Source organism: Mercenaria mercenaria, chromosome 5, assembly GCF_021730395.1.
Source record: "Mercenaria mercenaria strain notata chromosome 5, MADL_Memer_1, whole genome shotgun sequence".
NCBI lineage: Eukaryota > Metazoa > Mollusca > Bivalvia > Venerida > Veneridae > Mercenaria > Mercenaria mercenaria.
In genome coordinates this window covers 70,349,923-70,369,499 of record NC_069365.1, presented here as the reverse complement: position 1 = coordinate 70,369,499, position 19,577 = coordinate 70,349,923, and the positions used below count along the sequence as shown (strand labels likewise).

The 19,577-nt window shown below is 35.9% G+C and overlaps 1 protein-coding gene across 1 annotated transcript in view; it reads right to left on the bottom strand.

Moving 5' to 3' along the window:
• The window catches only part of LOC123557548 (mucin-22-like), a 47,535-nt gene extending 33,248 nt beyond the window's left edge, over positions 1 to 14,287 (bottom strand). Inside the window, exons 1-5 of the mRNA XM_053543869.1 lie at positions 13,862 to 14,287; positions 11,824 to 12,004; positions 7,130 to 7,332; positions 6,006 to 6,098; positions 4,968 to 5,100 (exon numbers count right to left, since the gene is read on the bottom strand). Coding sequence (XP_053399844.1) covers positions 4,968 to 5,100; positions 6,006 to 6,098; positions 7,130 to 7,332; positions 11,824 to 11,941 — 547 coding nt within the window. The 5' untranslated portion in view covers positions 11,942 to 12,004; positions 13,862 to 14,287. The remainder of the gene's footprint in view (positions 1 to 4,967; positions 5,101 to 6,005; positions 6,099 to 7,129; positions 7,333 to 11,823; positions 12,005 to 13,861) is intronic.
• Positions 14,288 to 19,577: the final 5,290 nt, after the last annotated feature.

Sequence of the window (19,577 nt, the reverse complement as noted above, 5' to 3'; positions counted from 1 at the left end):
AACAAAGGGAAATTAATCCTACCAAAAATTCTATATAATGTAAGTCTATAAGAAACTCTTTTTGCAGGTAAAGAAAGGTCAAATACAACTCAAAATTGGATATAACATGCATGTTGTACATGTTGTACCACAGAAAAGTGGTCTCGAGTTTTCCCTACGGCCAGTAATAAAAACGTTACAATACAATCTATTTATAGTAAAAACATACGGACATTATTCTAGAAACAAGGGTGCCTCATAGTGGTGAACATTTGTGCCAAGTTACATCGAACTCCCTCCATGCATGAAGAAGAAATGCTCCGGACAAAGTCATTCTTGAATTTGAACTTTGACTTCGAAGTACGACCTTGCCCTTAGACCTAGGGACCAGTTTCTTGCGCACGACAATTTGTCTCATGGTGGTAAACATTTGAGCCTAGTTATATATAAATCCCTCCATGCATAAAGAAAAAATGCGCCGGACAAAGTCATTCTTGAATTTGACTTTTGACCTTTAAGTATGACCTTGACCTTAAACCTAGGGCCGGGGTTTTGCGCTTGACATGTTGTCTCATCCAGGGGAATATTTGTGCCAACTGATATTACTCTATGGTGTACCATTTGGGTCGCATTGACCTTTGACCCCCAATTGTGACCTTGACCTTTGAGCAAGGGGTCCGGAATTTGCACATGACACGTTGTCTTATCATGGGGAACATCTGTGCCAAATTATATTAAAATCCCTTAATGATTGACAGCGTTATGGACCGGACACAAAACGGACCCTGTTCATGCCATGTTAAAATTTGACTGCTAAGTGTGACCTTGACCTTTGAGCTAGGGGTCTGAAAGTTGTGCATGATACATTGTCTTATTATGAGGTACATTTGTGCCAAGTGATATTTAAATCCCTTCACGGATAGGAGATTACAGACTAGACAGAAAACATCATATAAACATATATACCGCTCTTTAGTCGGAATGTCTAAACTATTCATATTAACACCTTGTCTTTTCACTTGTTCTTAAATTCATTCATAGTCGCCATCGTTTGACCCATATGGACGATCCCTCGAGAAAAAAGTCCCTTCAGGTTTTGAAAGACAGTTTAAAATATATGAAAAAAAAATAGAACCATCTACACGGGCTTCGATTTTAAGTCATGCCTATTCAATACTATTAGTATAAAACCTTATGAAGCGTACAGTCTTCGTTCCTGTTTGAACAAAGACATTCCGCAAGCTTGAGAAACCAGCGTAATAATAACTGAGCTATAGAGGACTCTATGGTGTACCATTGGGTCGAAAGTTTGCTTCACGTGTGCGCACATTTCAAAATATACGTGCACATTTAAAAATATGCGTGCGCGCTTAAATATATAGGTCCACGTTTATATTTTATACACGCACGCTTAATTATGTAAGTGCACGCTTATATAGATGTATATATCTGTGTACTTGTTATTACGCTTGCACTTATAAATTTACGCGTGTACGTCCATATATGCGTGCATATACATATTTACGTGTGCGCGTATGAAAATATACACGTGGACGTATATATTAACGTGTTCACGCACATTCTAGTCGCACCTAAATTAACCCGTGCACCTATAAGTTTACGCCTGAATATATACGTGGACGTATAATATTACGCATGCACTCGTAATTCTGGATGCTCGTATATATACGCGTGCGCCTTTATATTTACCAGTGTACGCGTAAATATATACGTGGACGTATAATTTTATGCATGCTCGCGTAATTCTTGGTGCCCGTATCTTCTTCTTCTTCTCGTTCGCAACTACACTGTCAGACCAGTAGCCTCGATAACACTTGTGGTTTGCCGCAGATTCTCAATGCCTCCATACAGGTTCTGGTGGATTGAGGTATCTATCGGCCAAGTCGCAGCTCACTCCTTGTCATGCCTTTTACATCTCTGAAGTATATGCTCCGCAGTCTGATCTTCCTCACCACATGGACAAGTTGGCGATGGTGCCAGTCTGTATTTCTTGTACATGTGAGCATTGAGCTTGTTGTGCCCTGAGCGAAGAATGACAAGCATCACTTGTTCAGACCGATCAAGGAGATGAAAAGCATCTTCTTCTATCCTTGGTCTCGTTAGTGCTTTCATGATGGTGACTTTCTCCTTGTAACTCACAGATTTTGTTGGTTGTTGTGACGGAGCTCCTAGCTTAGCCAGTTTTTCTGCTTCTTTATTGCCTGCAAGTCCACAATGGGATGGAATCCACTGAAGTGCTACTTTGCAGGTTATACTCAGGCTCTACATTCTCCTGGCTAGCTGCGGAGCTTTATTGTTGCTCAGAGCTTCCATGACAGACAGTGCATCTGTGAGAAAAACGACTGAGGAGCTTTCTTCTGTCAAGTCTTCAACCATTGAGACGGCCTTCATGAGTGCTTCAGTCTCTGCCTTGTAATTGCTGCAGTGTTTTCCTGTGGCTGCATGTAGTGTTTCTCTCATGCCAGATGGGTATTGAATGAAATCTCCTGCTCCTCCATCTTTGACGGCGCATGTGGCTGATCCGTCTGTGTAGACATGAGTCCATGATTCCGGAGGATAGTCTTTATTAATCATAGAAAGTGTGAGGCTCTTCCGAATACCTTCATCCTCTTGCTTCCCGCGGTCAAGACGAGGAACAGCAAGCCTCACAGTCACTGAGGACAGATCATTCGCTAGTGGGTTTATAATGTCTTCACTACCTAGAGGAGTCGTTGGTATGTTCAGCTCAGTTTTGAACTCTCGATTGAGTTTTCTTTGCCTCATGAACGAAGCTGCTACGTTTGAGCCGATTTTTTTGGCGTAGCCATCCAACTTTGCTTTCATGGGATGGTCTTGAAAAGACACGAACTTCTCTGCTTGAAGCAGGACATTTGCATGTCTCCTGTCTTTTAACGGCTGTGTGCCTGTTAGCTTCTCCATGAAGGAGATTGTTGTAGACTTTGAAGCACCTGTCATGATCCGCAATGCTTGGTTTTGAACCTTGTCTATAACCTCTTTGTTAGTTTTAGCAGTAGTGGACCAGGCAGTTAGGCTATACTCCAAATGGGGTCTCAATGTTCCCTGATATACTGTCTTGAGTATTTGCTCATTTGCTCCCCACGTTGTTCCAGCAAGTGTTTGCATCATGGCAAGCTTCCTACGGGCCTTCCCTTCTGCATGACTAATGAGGGGCTTCCAGGTTAGCCGTTTGTCAAAGGTCACTCCAAGGTATTTTGCCTCGTCTGCTTCAATCAGCGAAGTATTTCCCTTCTTGATTTTACCCGCCCTCTGCTTTGACGACAGGGAGAATATTGTGGTGGACGATTTCTCTGTATTGATCGAGACACACCAATCTTCAGACCAAGCTCGTATATATACGCCTGTACGCATATTTCGGCGTGCACGCGTAATTATAGGTACACGCGTAATTATAGGTGCACGTATATATACGCGTGCACGCATATATGGACGTGCACGCGTAAATTTATACGTGCAAGCGTAATTACAAGTGCACATATATATATATATATATGCACGCACACGTACATATAAGCGTACATCTATATATTTACACGTGCACGTGTAACAATATACAGGTAGACGTATATATATTTACGCATGCACGCATATTTTTATACGTGCTGGTATATTTTGAAATGTCCGCGCATGCAAAGCAGAGTTTCGACACAAATGGTACACCATACACTTCTGCATTTTTTCAATCACGCATTTAACGCTGCTATTGTTATTCTGTGTACTTTTTCGCTTTTTAACTGCTAAATTATCTAAAAACAGAATTGACAAAACGCCCAGAATAAATTAAAAATATGTGTAATAGCTGCGAATTCTTTGACTATGCTCAAATAGCAAGTCATCCGTAAAATAAATATCTATCTTCCTTGTACAACGCCGAAAATAAAATACCTATACCCGGACTGGGCGGATTTAAGATACAATCGTTTCGTGGAATATGAGGTTAAATGAACCATCATTGAAATATGACTTGTGAATAAAATTCACTCGGCATGCTTCATGCTTTTACGGGTGTTCTGTTCAATACAGTATGTAGACATGTAACATCAATGTCAAGTTTCAATTTATATGTACTGTACCGTAACTGTATTTTCGGTGCTCATTTATTTGTAAAGTGAATCCATAAAGGACGTCACTTCCAGAACAAGACCCTAAGTTTGCGTCACGCCATAAATAGAGTCCAATTCTTAATCTACTGGTGCACCAATAGTATTGTTACGAATAATTTGCTTTAGCACCGAGAAAGAGTCAAGTACAATCCCACATCGGTACGGTGAAGTCGTACTACAAAAAATGTCTTGCACCTTTAGCCAGATGAAATATTGAACGCAATTTTCACAGAGAGACAAAACAAGTTTTGATTGCATACCACACCGTAAAATGCCGATCTATAACAATCTTATGAGCAATCAAACTGAAAACTCATCTACCAAGAATAAAGATATAAAGTAAATGAACAGTCATTTATTTTAAATCCATTTATTTACAATGGACGCCAATGTGTGACGCCATTTCGCTCAAGCTGTCCTCCTCCCCAATAAGCCCCAAACTCTCTACTCGCCTTCTCCCATTAGCGGCTTATGACGGACTCATTTATTCAGATAAATTGAACAGACTTCATGATATTAACAAAAACACCGAGACTATTTCATTTATATGCCACACAAAAGATTAACCACCGAAAATGGCAGATTTCAAAAGAATAATACAAATATAAAAATGCTAGACAGTACTCTTACAACGGACAGATTGTGCATCAAGAACGTGACGGTAGTAGATCCGTATTGACACTCGCCAATTGCCGTATAACTTACGTATTCTCTTTAGGCAATTCGGTCTTCTTCCGACGTATAGGTAACTTAACACGCGCCTGACTTTTCAAAAAGGACGGAAAATGCCGGAATCATACACGGATAGTATGGACTTACGGACTCACTGTTTCAAACTGAACTTACCAGTATCTGATAAGGTGACATAATCCGAAAGTGTTTTCTCTTTCTCAGAAAGTTTCGAGACTGTAAAAGAACTTTGCTTATCTTTTGGTGGCTGGACAAAATATTCTGATATACCTGATATGAACGTTCCGTACTGAAATAAATCGTTGGTGAAAATGTTAGTTTATGAGATCACCTGCCTTATAACGCTTGGCACATTACTCTCCAGCTTTTGGCCCCTAAAAATATGTCAAGCATATCTACACTTCATGGTGATTATATGACCTTATATTGGAATCCATTTAAAACTGTGAAAGCAGTTTGCGCAACATGCATTTTTACAAATAACCTTCCGTAAGATGACTCATATATACCTATTTAATTTCTTTTTTCTGGTGTAAAATACTGGAATCACGGGCATGGGTGTTATTTGTTTCAAGCTCTTAAGACTATTTGAAAAACAACGCAACCTCTCTTGAGCGAACTGTACTTGGCATGATGGCCGAATTATGTGTGTTGAACAGAGGCTGCTGTTCTGGAGATATTAATCTCGTAAGGATTCCGTTTAATAGGAAAGAATGTATCTATCTTTGTAGAGATGCCTTAAACAGATTTAATACTCGATGTAGATGAATAAATCATGAATAATAAGAAGAAGCTAATGATATAAGTGATTATGAAATGAAGATGGTTGCAAAAATAAGTATGAAAGCGATAATGATGACGAAAAAAGATGAGCACAAAATAGATGTTCTTGATAAAAGTGATAACAAGAGAGACGATGATGAGGAAGTAATTGCAAAAGAGATAATGATGACAAGTGATTACGAAGATAATTATTAAGGTGATAAAAAGTAATTACAAAAGAGCTGAAGTGACAATGAGAAGATGACAATGCTGAAATAACTAATGCTGATAACATACCATATTACAAAAGAGATGATGATAATGATGATAATATTGATGATGATGATGACGACGACAATGATGATGATAACAAATGCTCACGATGCTAATGATTATGTGGGTATTGTATATTACCTCTAAATTTGTACTTACAACATCAAAGTCCTCAGCAGTACCGTTCTGTTCAGATTTAGGCCATGCCATAAAGGCGGCACCAGATGTAGTATCGAAATAATAAGCAACTTTCTGGAAAAGAGATTATTAATATAAAATCAGAGTCTTTAAACTATGACAGTCATTGTATTACTGGTGCGTAGTGTTAAAAGGTTGTCCACTTACACTTTAACAAACTAACCATTATGATGACATTTAGCTATAGTTGCGAGCATTTTATGAAAAATAAGCAAACAAAATTCTTCCCATTTTTAAGGTGACGGTTCAAAATCGAAAAAAAAATCACGTTTACAGTCTACACATTTTATAGGTGCGAGCAATACGTGGTACTTAACATACCTATACACAGTAAGCATTGTAAAGCAATGTCTGTATTAAACAACAGCAAAAAAAAAAAAGAAAGAAAAAAAAGAACACGCATTACGCATTTAATGACATTGCAATTGTATGATAAAACATAAAACGTTAAACATAACAAGATGTGGATATTAGTTCTGATCGGTTGTTTCAAAACAGGGAGTAAACATTTAATTAAAATTCATGATGTATGTAATATCACGTTTGGGGCGGTATTTATGATTGTATCTCGATTTCCATTTAAATATCTAGATTGAAACTGAAATTTGCATAATTATCTCAATGTTTTATATAGATATTTGACATCTCCATTTATTTACATGATAAATTATTCTTCTTGAGTAAAACGGTTCAATTTTGTTCTTAAAACACTTAACGGGCAAATAAAAATATGGGTGTGTATATATTAATTTTCATTAGTACATGATCTAATATCAAATCAGATCTACATTCGTTACAAACAAATGACAGGACAAACAAGTAGCTTTGAATTGCTTAAACTTTTCCTGCCTTATCCGCTCGTTTTTAAATTCTTTTTCGCGGTATTTATAATCAACCGCGCAATAATCACGTTCCTTACTGTTAGTGTTACTATTCGCGAATAAAAAAAACAACAACAAAAAACACCGCGACAATCAACAGCAAATATTAACGGAACTTGACGGTACTTTGGATCATCATTGTATCTGTTTGCCACATATTTATCTTCACAAAGTTATTACACAATACAAGTAATGTACACTTACCCGTTTACTCTCGAAGCTGTATTTCTTTACTTCACCATTCCTCATAAGGTGGACGGGAAATTCATTTGGAATATCAAAATTTCTTCTTACATGATGTAAACTTATACTTATTTCTTCTGTTGACAAGTCAACGTCGAGTTCGTCCGGAAATGCGTCCAGGGAACGTCTTTGCCTTACGCCAGTGTCAATGGTCTTTACTTTAACTGAAAACAGAAAGTCACAGATATTTCAGCAATTACTTTTAAATATTTTTTTACAAAAAATAATACACTTAATACACTTCATTTTAATCATATCAATCGTTATCATACTAGCTAGGTTCCTCTTGATACTTACCAGCATTGATATCTCTCTCTCTCTCTCTCTCTCTCTCTCTCTCTCTCTGTCTCTGTCTCTGTCTCTCTTTCTTTCTCTCTCCTCTCAAGATAACTGCGAACCGTTAAAAAGGGAATTCGCGAATTCGTGTTTTTTCTCTTCAATTCACCACTTTGCAGCAATATAGCAAACAGGATAGCGCACCATAAAAAGGAGTGAAAGTGTCGACACAATTTGCCTTAAGTTTATGAAAACGACACTGATCACGAACAAGAGACGCTGAAATATATCTACACTGGAATAAAAGCAGACAGATGAAAAGACCTGTTACAATAAAATGTTTAAAACAAAATGTTAAAAAAAATATATGTTTATAAGGAACATGCTAGTGTTTTGTTACTGTACACCTCAAAAGTGTGATAGTCACCACAAAGTTGCGTTGATGCAATTTTGTTGTTTTAATTTAAAATTTCTGGAACCTGGAATAATTTTGACATTTTTTTTTCTGATTGTTTTTGCATTTCAGATATAGTTGTAAGCCCTTTTCCTGCTAAATGTTTATAATGAACTTGTCCATTTTTCAGTTAGGACAGTACCATTAAAATATTATCTGTTAAAAGGAGTGCTTACTAAAAAAGATACTGACTAAATGGCGAAGAGTGCAGATCTTGATCATTTCCGGGGCGCAACCCCATTTCCGATGATTCTTTTTGTCAATTACCTCCCCATAAGCAGGATTGGGAGCAAGTAAATGTGATATTTGCTACACAGTATTACAGTTGATTTATCATTAGAAGCGTCAGATGTCCTCAAATATGGCACATGAGGTCAGAAACTAGCATTTTTGTCATTTTCAAACTATTCTCACGCTTCATGTCGCCAGAGTTTTTGTGATAACAGGGCCGAAGAATAAATTTAAAACAAGATATTTCACAAGTATGACGTTTTATCATATTTGTGTCGAATAGCATTTTGCTTTTTGCGAGAACATTCGTAATTGTGTCATATTGAGCAAAAATATCACTTCACCTACCTGAGTTTCGTCTTTTTAACGCGCAACACCATCACCGGACGTCGCGCTACCCATTTTAAGCGTGGGAATTGAATTACGTGTCTACCCGTGTGTATTACTCTTATTTAAGAAACAACAAATACATGATTACCTTCTTCATAGTTTCAAATCATTTCAAAATGAATTATTATGGCCATGTTGATGCAAAGGATTATCGTATACTTGTTCATACTTTCGTCCTAGATGTTCAAATCATATAATATTTGTACGGTTTCTGATTTTTTTTCATTAATGAATAGTAAATGTATTTAAGTTGGGATAAAGTTCAATTCCACGGACACTTTTTAACCTGTAACTCAATCCTAATTAAAATTGTTTGGAGTTTTTCATTTAAGAAAAATATATCTTATTAAACTAGATCATTTACTTTTTGATGTACCTTCACACGTGTGACTGATTTTTTGTTTTAAAAATGTCCTGAAATTTCAATTGCGTGCGAATTAATATTTCAAATTTTGATTTTGAAATGATAAAAGCTGGAGTTGTTGTGCATCGAATTTATCTAATTAGTAAAATGTATGCGCCGGTTCACACGTATACTCGATACATTATACAGATCACATGAAATTGCATTATGTTACAACTTAAACAGAATACACCCATACTTGATTCAGTCATTAAAAAGAGTAGACAAAGTTATTTGGTGTCTTTTATGAATCAATCTGGAATAATTTACTATTCCAAATAATGTTACATTATTATAAATAACATACCAAGCAGGACGGTGAAAATTATTTAAAAAGTACCCATTGGACTTGAAATGATTTCGTTTCAGTCATTTTACATGATATAATCCCGACTTTCGCGTATACAGTTTTTAGCAGTTTAGTATTTCAGCTTTATCTTAGATGTCATCTATATCTTGAACTATTATAGAATTTTCATTTCTTCATATATATTTCTGAAAATATTACATTTTGTCTCTATTATTTTTACTCGATGACTTTAATATCACAGCAACACTTTATCTGTAGTCAATATTTTCTTGAAAATAAACACTGGAATAATTAAGAGCTAGTTTAGAATATTTATTATGTTGTAAATGATCAATTCTCTTTAATTTGGATGTCGCAATATTTTCAGTGCGACAAATGCATCATTAAATCAGCTCAGAATGCAGCATACGTTTTTAAGGGATTGTAATATAATTGTTTTATAGCTGTATCTATATCAGTATATAAAATAAGCTATGCAAACTGGGATTTTAAAGCTGACAAACTGACATTGATTATATTGCGATATGATTTCATATTGTTGAAACGCTAATGTACCTCTAGACATTCGTGCCAAGCAATGTGTGACCACAAAATTTAAAATTTAAAAGCTTGGCAAAAAGAATAAAAACATTTTCATTTCGATGCATTTTACCCTGCCACATTTAATTTATTTATTTTATGGGAGTATTTATTCTAATTTTATTCATATCTACATTTACATATAGATTTATGTTTAATATACAATGATCATCTGTTTACAATGAATTATTGAAGTATTAGAATGAGAAAAAAAGTATGATAATTTCAAATATTTTGAATTTTTTTGAAAATATCAATCTACACGAAATTTAAAAAGAAAAACATTTATACAACTTGAAGCGAAAGAAAACTTGTTTGTTTTACAAGCATGATAGAAATTCTTCCACTCACATCCAGGATTTTCTCCATGGCTTTCTCCCAGTGAAAGAAACAAATAACATCTATTATATATAAATAGACCAGGATGAATATTCATGAAAATATTAGCGGACGAAGTAGTCCGGCGGTAACACGGTCTGACTACTAAACCAATAGTCATGAGTTTGAGCGCCCGCCCCTCGTCCCCCCAAGAGCGCCTTCTGTATCTTGCACTATATCCTCCAACTTTAAATTACTAGCAAGCTTCTGGAAGTGTCACCGACATTGACTACCCGTGGCGACTATAAAAAAGCTTACAGTAGATACACAATATTGAAAACACCTGCCAAAACAACTCTGTAGGTTCAATAAGCAATTAACGACTATTATTGATATTTTATACCTAATCTTTAAAACTATATACACTATGTCGCTGACCACTCCAAAACGATGGGACAAAAATTTGAATGCCGTCATAGAAATGGAAACTAGTGCGATTTACTGTGTCAAATAGATCTACTGTGTATATAATTGTAAACGCGTGGTCCTTGCGATGTACCCTTTTTATCGATAAATGGAATAATAAAATATTGTTGTTTTTTTATAATAATAAAATATTGTAGACTATCACTTCATTTAACGTTTAACTAGTCTGATGAACAAGAGCTGTCCGTAAGACAGCCAGTGCTCGGCTTTTCGAATCGTTGTCCCAGAAACAATAATATTACCTTAAATGTTAAAATATCTATAGAGTTTCTATCCAGCATCTGCATTAGTTTTGGAGATAGTAACTTTTTTAGTAAATTTTCAGTTCAAAAGGGGACATGATTTAGCCAAAATGCATGTCAGAGTTATGGGACTTAATGCAATCATCTAGTTTCATAACCGTGAGTACACTTGTGAAGTTTCAATTTAATATCTGCTTTGCTTTGGAGATAGTAACTTGCGTACAAAACTTTAACAAGAATTTTCCTAGTTCAAAAGATGGCATAATGTGCCCAAAATACATGTCAAAAGTATGGGAATTGACCCATTGAGGTTGAAAACTGATCAAGAACAAGAAAAAAATAAGTTTCAAATCTATATGCCTTTAAGTAATAGCTATAATATACTTGCACATAAAACTTACCAGGATTTTCTAAGTCCTAAAGGTGGCATAATTTGGCAAGTTTCATAATCCCAAAGACACATGTGAAGCTTCAATTCAATACCTGCATTAGTTTTGGAGATAGTAACTTGCATGTAAAACTTTAACCAGGATTTTTTAAGTCCAAAAGGGGGCATAGTTTGGCCAAAATACATGTCAGAGTTATGGGACCTAACCCAGGGAGGTTGGTATTGTATATGTACTGAAGTGTATGCATACACTAAACTGTATATCCTTATTTAAATTATATATGACACTCATGTATATTTTAGTTTTTATTGATGATGGCCGACGAAAAAGTGCGTCTTTAATTTTGAAAAGTAGAAGCGAGTGTCTCCAATGAGGTAACGTCAACCTTTAAACAAGGAATTAAACATTCCTGCTTTCCCGAAAACGCACATATGACAACATGATTTGTATATTTTGAAATACTAAGTGCTTTTTTCAATCTTTGTTATCGTTATCTTTCTTTTGAAGTATTTACGCTGGTAAGTTCTAATAGTATGTGGTATGAATTTATAATCTAGACAACCAATTAACTTCCTACCTTTTCCAGGTTTTTCATGTCCCGTTTCATAATGAGGAAAAGCATTCGCTGTCCTTATATTGAAAATCACCACAGAAATCAAGGCAATCAGGTATAATATATTCAACGAAATCTCCATCCCTTTAATATGAGTAGGAATTGCGACTTGTCTACTTTCTACGACAGTGTTCTCCCTTGTTCTCTGTAAAACAATTATACAAGATATCAATGATATAAGCTTCTCAAGTTGTTATTCTTCAATATGTATGGTGGCATATTTCTGCCACAAGATAGTTAGGTAGCTATCGCGATAATATTGTAAACATTTTTAGGAAATGTATGCATTGTTCTGAAAAAATTTCATGAATAAATATTTTTTCTATAGATATCATATTTATTTCCTAAAAATGTTTCAGCGAAAACTGTCGCGTTAATGCTTGAAACTGCGACGAGATACGATAATGTTCCATCATTCAATTTAGGCAGTACTACATATTATTCGAAGGGGTGTTCACTGAAAATTAACTGAATGAATAGCGAACAGTGTAGACCTTGATGATCAGGCTGATCTTGGTTTGCACTGATCGCAAAGGCGGAATTAGTTGCCGCCAGCAGTCTAAAGATTAACTTTCCAACAAAGTTGTGCATTTTTCTGAAAACATCGCAATAAATCATGTTTTCTAGAGATAATTTTTATTTGCAGGAAACTCTCGAAATATTAAGATAACTTCTGAAAGTATCGAGATTGCCGTATCGCGATTACAAATATACACAGCAGTTGTTGGACAGTACGCAAACCGTATCGATATAATATGTAAATCATCGCAATAATATTTCCCGGAAACTTTCAATTATTGAGATAATCTTTTCAGGAAAGATTGCTTTCTGAAAATATTTTTAAGGTACCTCAATGGCTACGTAACTATATAATGGCAGAAATATGCCACCTTAAATATGCTGCACAATATCTTTTAACAGTCATGCAAAATTAAAACTGGAACACATTTTCAGTTAAATTAATAAAGTTAATACTACCATTTAGCAAAATTTATAAAACTTGTTATTTCTACATAGATTGTCAGCCGATACACTTAAAACTTTAATTTTAAAATTGATATATGTGAATTCAAAAACACTGAAGCTCACGTTGACACAAAATGAGGAAAGTATCAGAATAAAATCGAAACCCCAGAGCGCTATACTTTTAAATTCAATATCCCATAGAAATTTGGAGAAAGGAAATTTCTCTCTCTCTCAATATTTGAAAGAGTGAAAAATTCTACCGATAAGTAACAATTACAAACTTTCGTTCTGCAGTTTAAAATTCTACTGTGCGAATTGTGTTACATAAATTTTATTTTGGTTTATTCGTTAACAAGCACAGCATATATAGTATTTGCTGCCATAGACGTCTTTTTTTTCGCTTTGAAAAAGAAAAAGAGATCCGTGTATACTGCAAGTGTGATGTCATATGTATCCGAGGATGTTCAATTAAATTTCGATGGGTTAAAAAAGGTCTAATTGTGCCGTAGTCCTGCATTAACAGAAACTACGAAGATTATTGGTACAGTATCATTTGAGCCGTGCCATGGGAAAACCAACATAGTGGGTGTGCGACCAGCATGGATCCAGACCAGCCTGCGCATCCGCGCAGTCTGGTCAGGATCCATGCTGTTCGCTAACAGTTTCTCCAATTCCAATAGGCTTTAAAAGCGAACAGCATGGAGCCTGACCAGACTGCGCGGATGCGCAGGCTGGTCTGGATCCATGCTGGTCGTAAACCCACTATGTTGGTTTTCCCATGGCGCGGCTCATTTATGTCAATGTGTGACTTTTTTTCCATTTCGAGTAATAAATTTGTTTTGTATTATAATTTTAGTCTGTAGACAATTTATGCATATATATACAATACAAAAATATTGCAAGATGAGTACAAATGAAGAATATTTAAAGTGTTTAAGTTATATTGTATATAAGCCAAGATTAAAACAAATACGTACGTATGATTTTTATGACAATTTCAAATCTGAATAGCAACAATTGATTTAAATAAACTTGCCTGTATCCGGATACGCCTAACAGATATTAAGTGTAACGTGCGTATATTAACAAAATTAATACAGATATCTGCGTTTGTTTTTCTTGAAACAGAATAAAATATAAAACTAATCACTTGATATTTCACCGATGGCTTTTATCCAGGGTTTGCGAAACAGTTAATGAGACAAAATTGTTCTTATATTCCCCAATATGTTCTTTCCTAGTCAACTTCACTTGAAATGTTCCGGTTAATACTTTTTCAACCGTTCCTTCAAATCCAGTATCAAAGAATTACAATTAAATTAACTACCGGGTACTTTAAATATTAATTACACCATTAATTCATCTAATAGTGTTCTTAAAATGTACAGAAATCGTGATCTGCATTTTGTTTGTTGTTTAGTTGTATCATCGATTCGTGTTGATAGTTATATCGCTCTTACGCATCTACCCGTAAAATAATAATAAATACATAATAAAGCGCGTTACAACAAATACTGATAATTTCTTTTCTACCGTCTACACTCTAATAAAATAGGCAGTGGCTAGAGAACCTGAATCGGTTCCCTAGACAGCGAACTTATTCATTCGGAACCGGTTCTCCAACCAAAGTAGCATACATAGGCTAGGGAAACGGAATTTTATTTCTATGCATAAAGCTGCCGAAATTCACTTTGCTTCTTTTTTGTAAGTATTATGCATATCACTAGAAACCATCCGATGAGACCCGTCATGTTAAAGCCCGGAGACGAGCTTGCACCTTTCCGGTAACCTTTATAGCTGTATCAAATATATAACAATGTTTTATGCAAATTAGAGGGGTCAAAAGGTAATGCTTTGAAATTCCAAACTTAAGAGATTGTTAAATTATATAGAAAACATTTCAGCAGATGGTCAACAGACACAGGGATTATTAATAGAGAATACTAGGTTACTGTCTTTCTTAACTTAAGTTTATCCGTCAAGTTGGAGAAACGTTTATCCACCCGAGGCTTGCCGAGTGGGATACACTTTTTTTTCGCAGGCAAGGCGGATAAACTATACCAAGACATTAACCTAATATTTTATTTATCATGCAGTCAATAAAATCTGTGTATAACATATATTTGTTTAGAAAATGTTTTCCAATACAAAAATAATCCACACCGATTTTTGCTCATTTATAATTTTTTACGCACTTGCTTGATACTGTTAAACACGATTCCTTGACCAGCAAAGTAGTATTGGCTTGGATAAATTCCTTCCAGCATGGTTTAGATCAAATAATTAATTAGATTATAATAAACGAGATCTTTAAACTGGTTGTGCGTCTAAATTTCCAACAGAAATGTGAAAACGCCACAATACACAAAGTCAATGGCAATTCACACCGTACCATTCCATATACTATGTATACTAGGAGTCTTTTTACCGTTGTTGTTCTTATAGAACGATAAAGTGACAAAATCGGGGTCTGGAATTTAGCCCCAAAACTGCAATTTTGCCTGACCCCCACCTCCCCAACCCCCAACTCGTAGGAAACTTCGCCAATTTAGGAGGGTCCTATTCCCGTCAGTCTCACTACCTATGTCAAAAAGTAAATTGGTGCTTGGGCATCTAGGACCATCCTAGCATCATTTGCATGCCAAAAATAGGGGTCCGAAATTTCGACTCCAAAAGTGCTATTTTTTCTGACCAGCCTGGTTGGAAAATTCGCCGATTAAGGAGTTTCCTATTCCCGTCAGTTTCACTGCCTTTATCGAAAACCTAATTGGTGATTGACGTCCCTGGTAGGAAAATTCCCCGATTTGGTTGGGGGGGGGGGGGGGGGGAATCCTATTCCCGTCAGTTTCACTGCCTATATCGAACAGTTAATTGGTGCTTGGGCATCTAGGACCTTCCTAGCATCAATTGCATGCCAAAAATCGGTGTCCGAAATTTCGAACCTAAGCTGCTAATTTTCCTGACCACCCTGCCTTTATCGAAAACCTAATTGGTGATTGATGCCCCTGGTAGGAAAATTCGCCATTTAGGAAGGTTCCTATTCCCGTCAGTTTCACTGCCTATATCGAAAACCGAATTGGTGCTTGGGCATCTAGGACCATACTAGCATCAACTGTATGCCAAAAAATCGGGGTCCAAAATTTCGACCCCAAACGGCTATTTTTCCTTATCCCCCTGGTAGACAATTAGGGAGGGGCCTATTCCCGTCATTTTCGCTGACCATCCTCGTAAAATTAATTGGTGCTTGAGCATGTAGGACCATCCTAGCATCAATTGCATGCCAAAAATCGGGGTCCGAAATTTCGACCCCAAACTGCTATTTTTCCTGGTAGGAAAATTCGTCGATTTGGCCGGGTCCTATTCCCGTCAGTTTAAATGTCTATATCGAAAAGTTAATTGGGGCATGGGCATCTAGGACCACCCTAGCATCAACTGTATGCCGAAAATAGGGGTCCGAAATTTCGACCCCAAACTGCTATTTTTCCTGACCCCCCCTGGTAGGTAAATTTGCCGATTTGGGAGTGTCCTATTATCTTCAGTTTCACTGCCTATATCGAAAAGTAAATTGGTGCTTGGGCATCTAGGACCGTCCTAGCATCAACTGTATGCCAAAAATCGGGTTCCGAGGTTTCGACCCCAAACTGCTATTTTTCCTGACCCCTCTACAAACCTACATGACTTATAGTTTTCAAGAAAGGTGGACCTAGCAAAAACCTTAATGGGATTCGCCCAGCCATTTACGACGAAAATATTTCTCCTCTGAAAGTTAGTAAGAAGCGAGTACTTTGATAGTGAAAAATAGTATAAAGTGACTGACATATAATTTTTGCAAGATATCCTTATAAATAACCAAGTGCAGAAGGTAGTAAGCTATTGCAACGCTTTTGAAATAAAGAAGAAAGTTTACATTTTTCTTACAATTTACTCTTGATTTTACCAACATTATTATTTTTCATTGCTATGTATTCAATCTATGCCAAACTTGGTGGAAATTAACATGTTGAAAAAGATTCAGCCAAACTGTGGGCTAGTAACGTTAAGCAAAGCAAATTCCAATGATGAAGTAATTACAACCTTGTACATCTTAAAAACAACAAACAAACTAGAAAGATACAATTACTTACAAAGTTTGGTAGAAGTGTCGTAATAAATCCCTGGCAGGTAACAAGGTTCTGTAATATACAAATAAGGTACCTCACAACAACATTCTACACAAGTAACTTTATATAATTATGTTTAAATAAAGTCGTATTGTTTTCTCTTGGGAAGGGGTTAAAATGGTACAGGAGTTGGGTGGGGAGAGCATTTATCTTTAGAGACTAGAGTTTTATTGGAAAACAAAGTGTCAGGAAGGTTTTTAAATTTGAATGTCACATATGGGATAATTTGATAGTACACCCCTAAAATAGTCTAGTGTCTGGGGAAGTTTGTGTGCAAAAAAAGTCCCCTCTTAATTTCACCAAAAATGTATAGAGAAAGGGTTGAAGTGTTAGAATCTACCAGGTGATTGGCTGAAATCATGGCGTGTTTTTCAGAATCCATGAGGGCCGCCAAAATTTAGAATTTCGCTTTAGACCCATTATTCGCTGCGGTGGTTAGTATTTTTTATTTTTTATCAATACGGAAATGGTTTAGCTGTAACAGTTATTTGCAATATTTATATCAATAATTTTCATAGAAGTCAAAAAGGACAAAGATTTGATAAAAAAGGTTTATTTATTATTATAAAAAGATGCAAGAAGGCTGTCCACTTAGCTCAGTAGGGAAGATCTGTTGATTGTTTGGTCATAAGTTAAATCCCCAAGTGTGGATACACTGAATTCAGGACCATTGTTTAACTGTCACTATTACATTTATAACTGGAATACGGTTGGCAAAACTAAACTAAATCAAGGCAGACAAAACAAACAAAGAAGATAAGACCAAACACAGTCTCTCCACATTTGGTAAGACCATTCTAATTACAGTAAGGGGAAGGGATGGTCACAGTAAGTCTTATATTTGCAAAAAATGAGGTAGATGAGCTGGTGGTATTACCACTCGGTCAGATGACCCAGATGTTTAAAGCTCCAAACAATGTCATACAGGAACGCTATGATAAACTTTTCGACTACGATGACTTAAACAGGAAATGTAAAAGTGACAAGGTATTCACAACTAAAGAACAAACACTATTAAGTGGAGTCTGCTTTGAATTTGACAGAGGACTTTACAGTGATGCAACGGACTAAGTTAAATGAAGATCCATCAGCTTCTTGAACACAAGAATTGTTTTCTATTTTTTCTTTAGCAGCCCCTTAAAGAGACCGAGAGCCCAATTTTGAATAAATTGGGAGAAGACGTTATAATAATATTAAAAACCAAGTTTGTTGAAGACCCATTAAGCACTTAAAGATAAAAAGTGGTTTAATGTAGTTTTTTTATATTTAGCTCTAGCTGCCGTTAAAAGGGCAAAAGCGCCCTTTCTGCCTAAAACTGGGAGAGGACCTAAAAACTATGTAATACCAAGTTTGATGAAGATGCATAAGCGGTTCATGAGGAGAGGTCGTTGATTTTTTTCTATCTTTACCTCCAGTGGCCCCTAAAAAGGGTTTGACATTCTAATTGAATTATTTGGGATATAACCTTACAGCGATGCTACAGAATATGTTTGATGAAGATCTATTAAGCGGTTCATGAGGAGAAGTTGTTTAATTTTTTTGTTAAATTTTAACTCCAGTGGCTCGTAAAAGGGTCCAAAAGCCCTTATTAGAACAAATTTGAGACAAACATCTGACCAGTTGGTTCAATGTTTATGAAAGACGGACCATGAGCGAAGGACGGCAGTCTCGTAATTTTGGAGGGCACACCATCATCCTGTACTAATAGCTCACATTAAACCTTCAGTTCAAATCTGAGTTACTATATATTTGACCAATACGTTTGACCTTGACAGTTGACCCTATCATGAGGTCCTGACAATGCATTCATACTGGAACTCAACTGTAATTTCTCAAAAACACGCCACAATGTGCCTGTTGTCCTAAGGATATGCCGGTGTTTCAATATTTTTTTTTTTTGGAAAACAATATACATGCAAATATAAAATAATAATTTGATCATGCATTTAAATATTTCAGTATATAACTATTTACTGTAGGCCTATTAGAAATCAACAACGATATCTTGATAGATCAAACCAGATTTAAGGTTCCTTTTGAAGCGATGAATTAAGACCATACAACCCATCGTATATAAGAAGATACTTTGTAAGCAAATAACATTTGCAAGCAAGCAAGTACAAGACTTTGTTTTATTAAGTCTGTCCACGAGAGCTAAGGAAAAGTGCAACACACCTCGTGCCCATATTACAGGCCTACCCAACGTTCTATTATACAGGTAAATGTCCAAGTACGAAGGACACAGTACATGAATTTGATAATTATTCTGTTTAGCATACAGTTTTTAAGTTTTCTTGTCAGTAAAATAAGACAGATGTACTAAATTTCATTCAGGATTAATTCTTTTTTTTTCAGCAAATTACCAATCTGGATGTTGTCAGGCAAACTAAGTTGAGGACGTTGAAATGCCGAATTTATCTGTTACATACTCATATAAGTTTATATATTTTTTTAATACTGATGATTATATAGTACAACTTATCTTGCTTGTTTAGTACAATAAGGTTAGATAATAAACAATGTCTTACAATTGCTTCAGTGATATAGTTCTTTCCCCTTCCTAGGTGGCCCGGTGGTCTAGTGGTAATACAC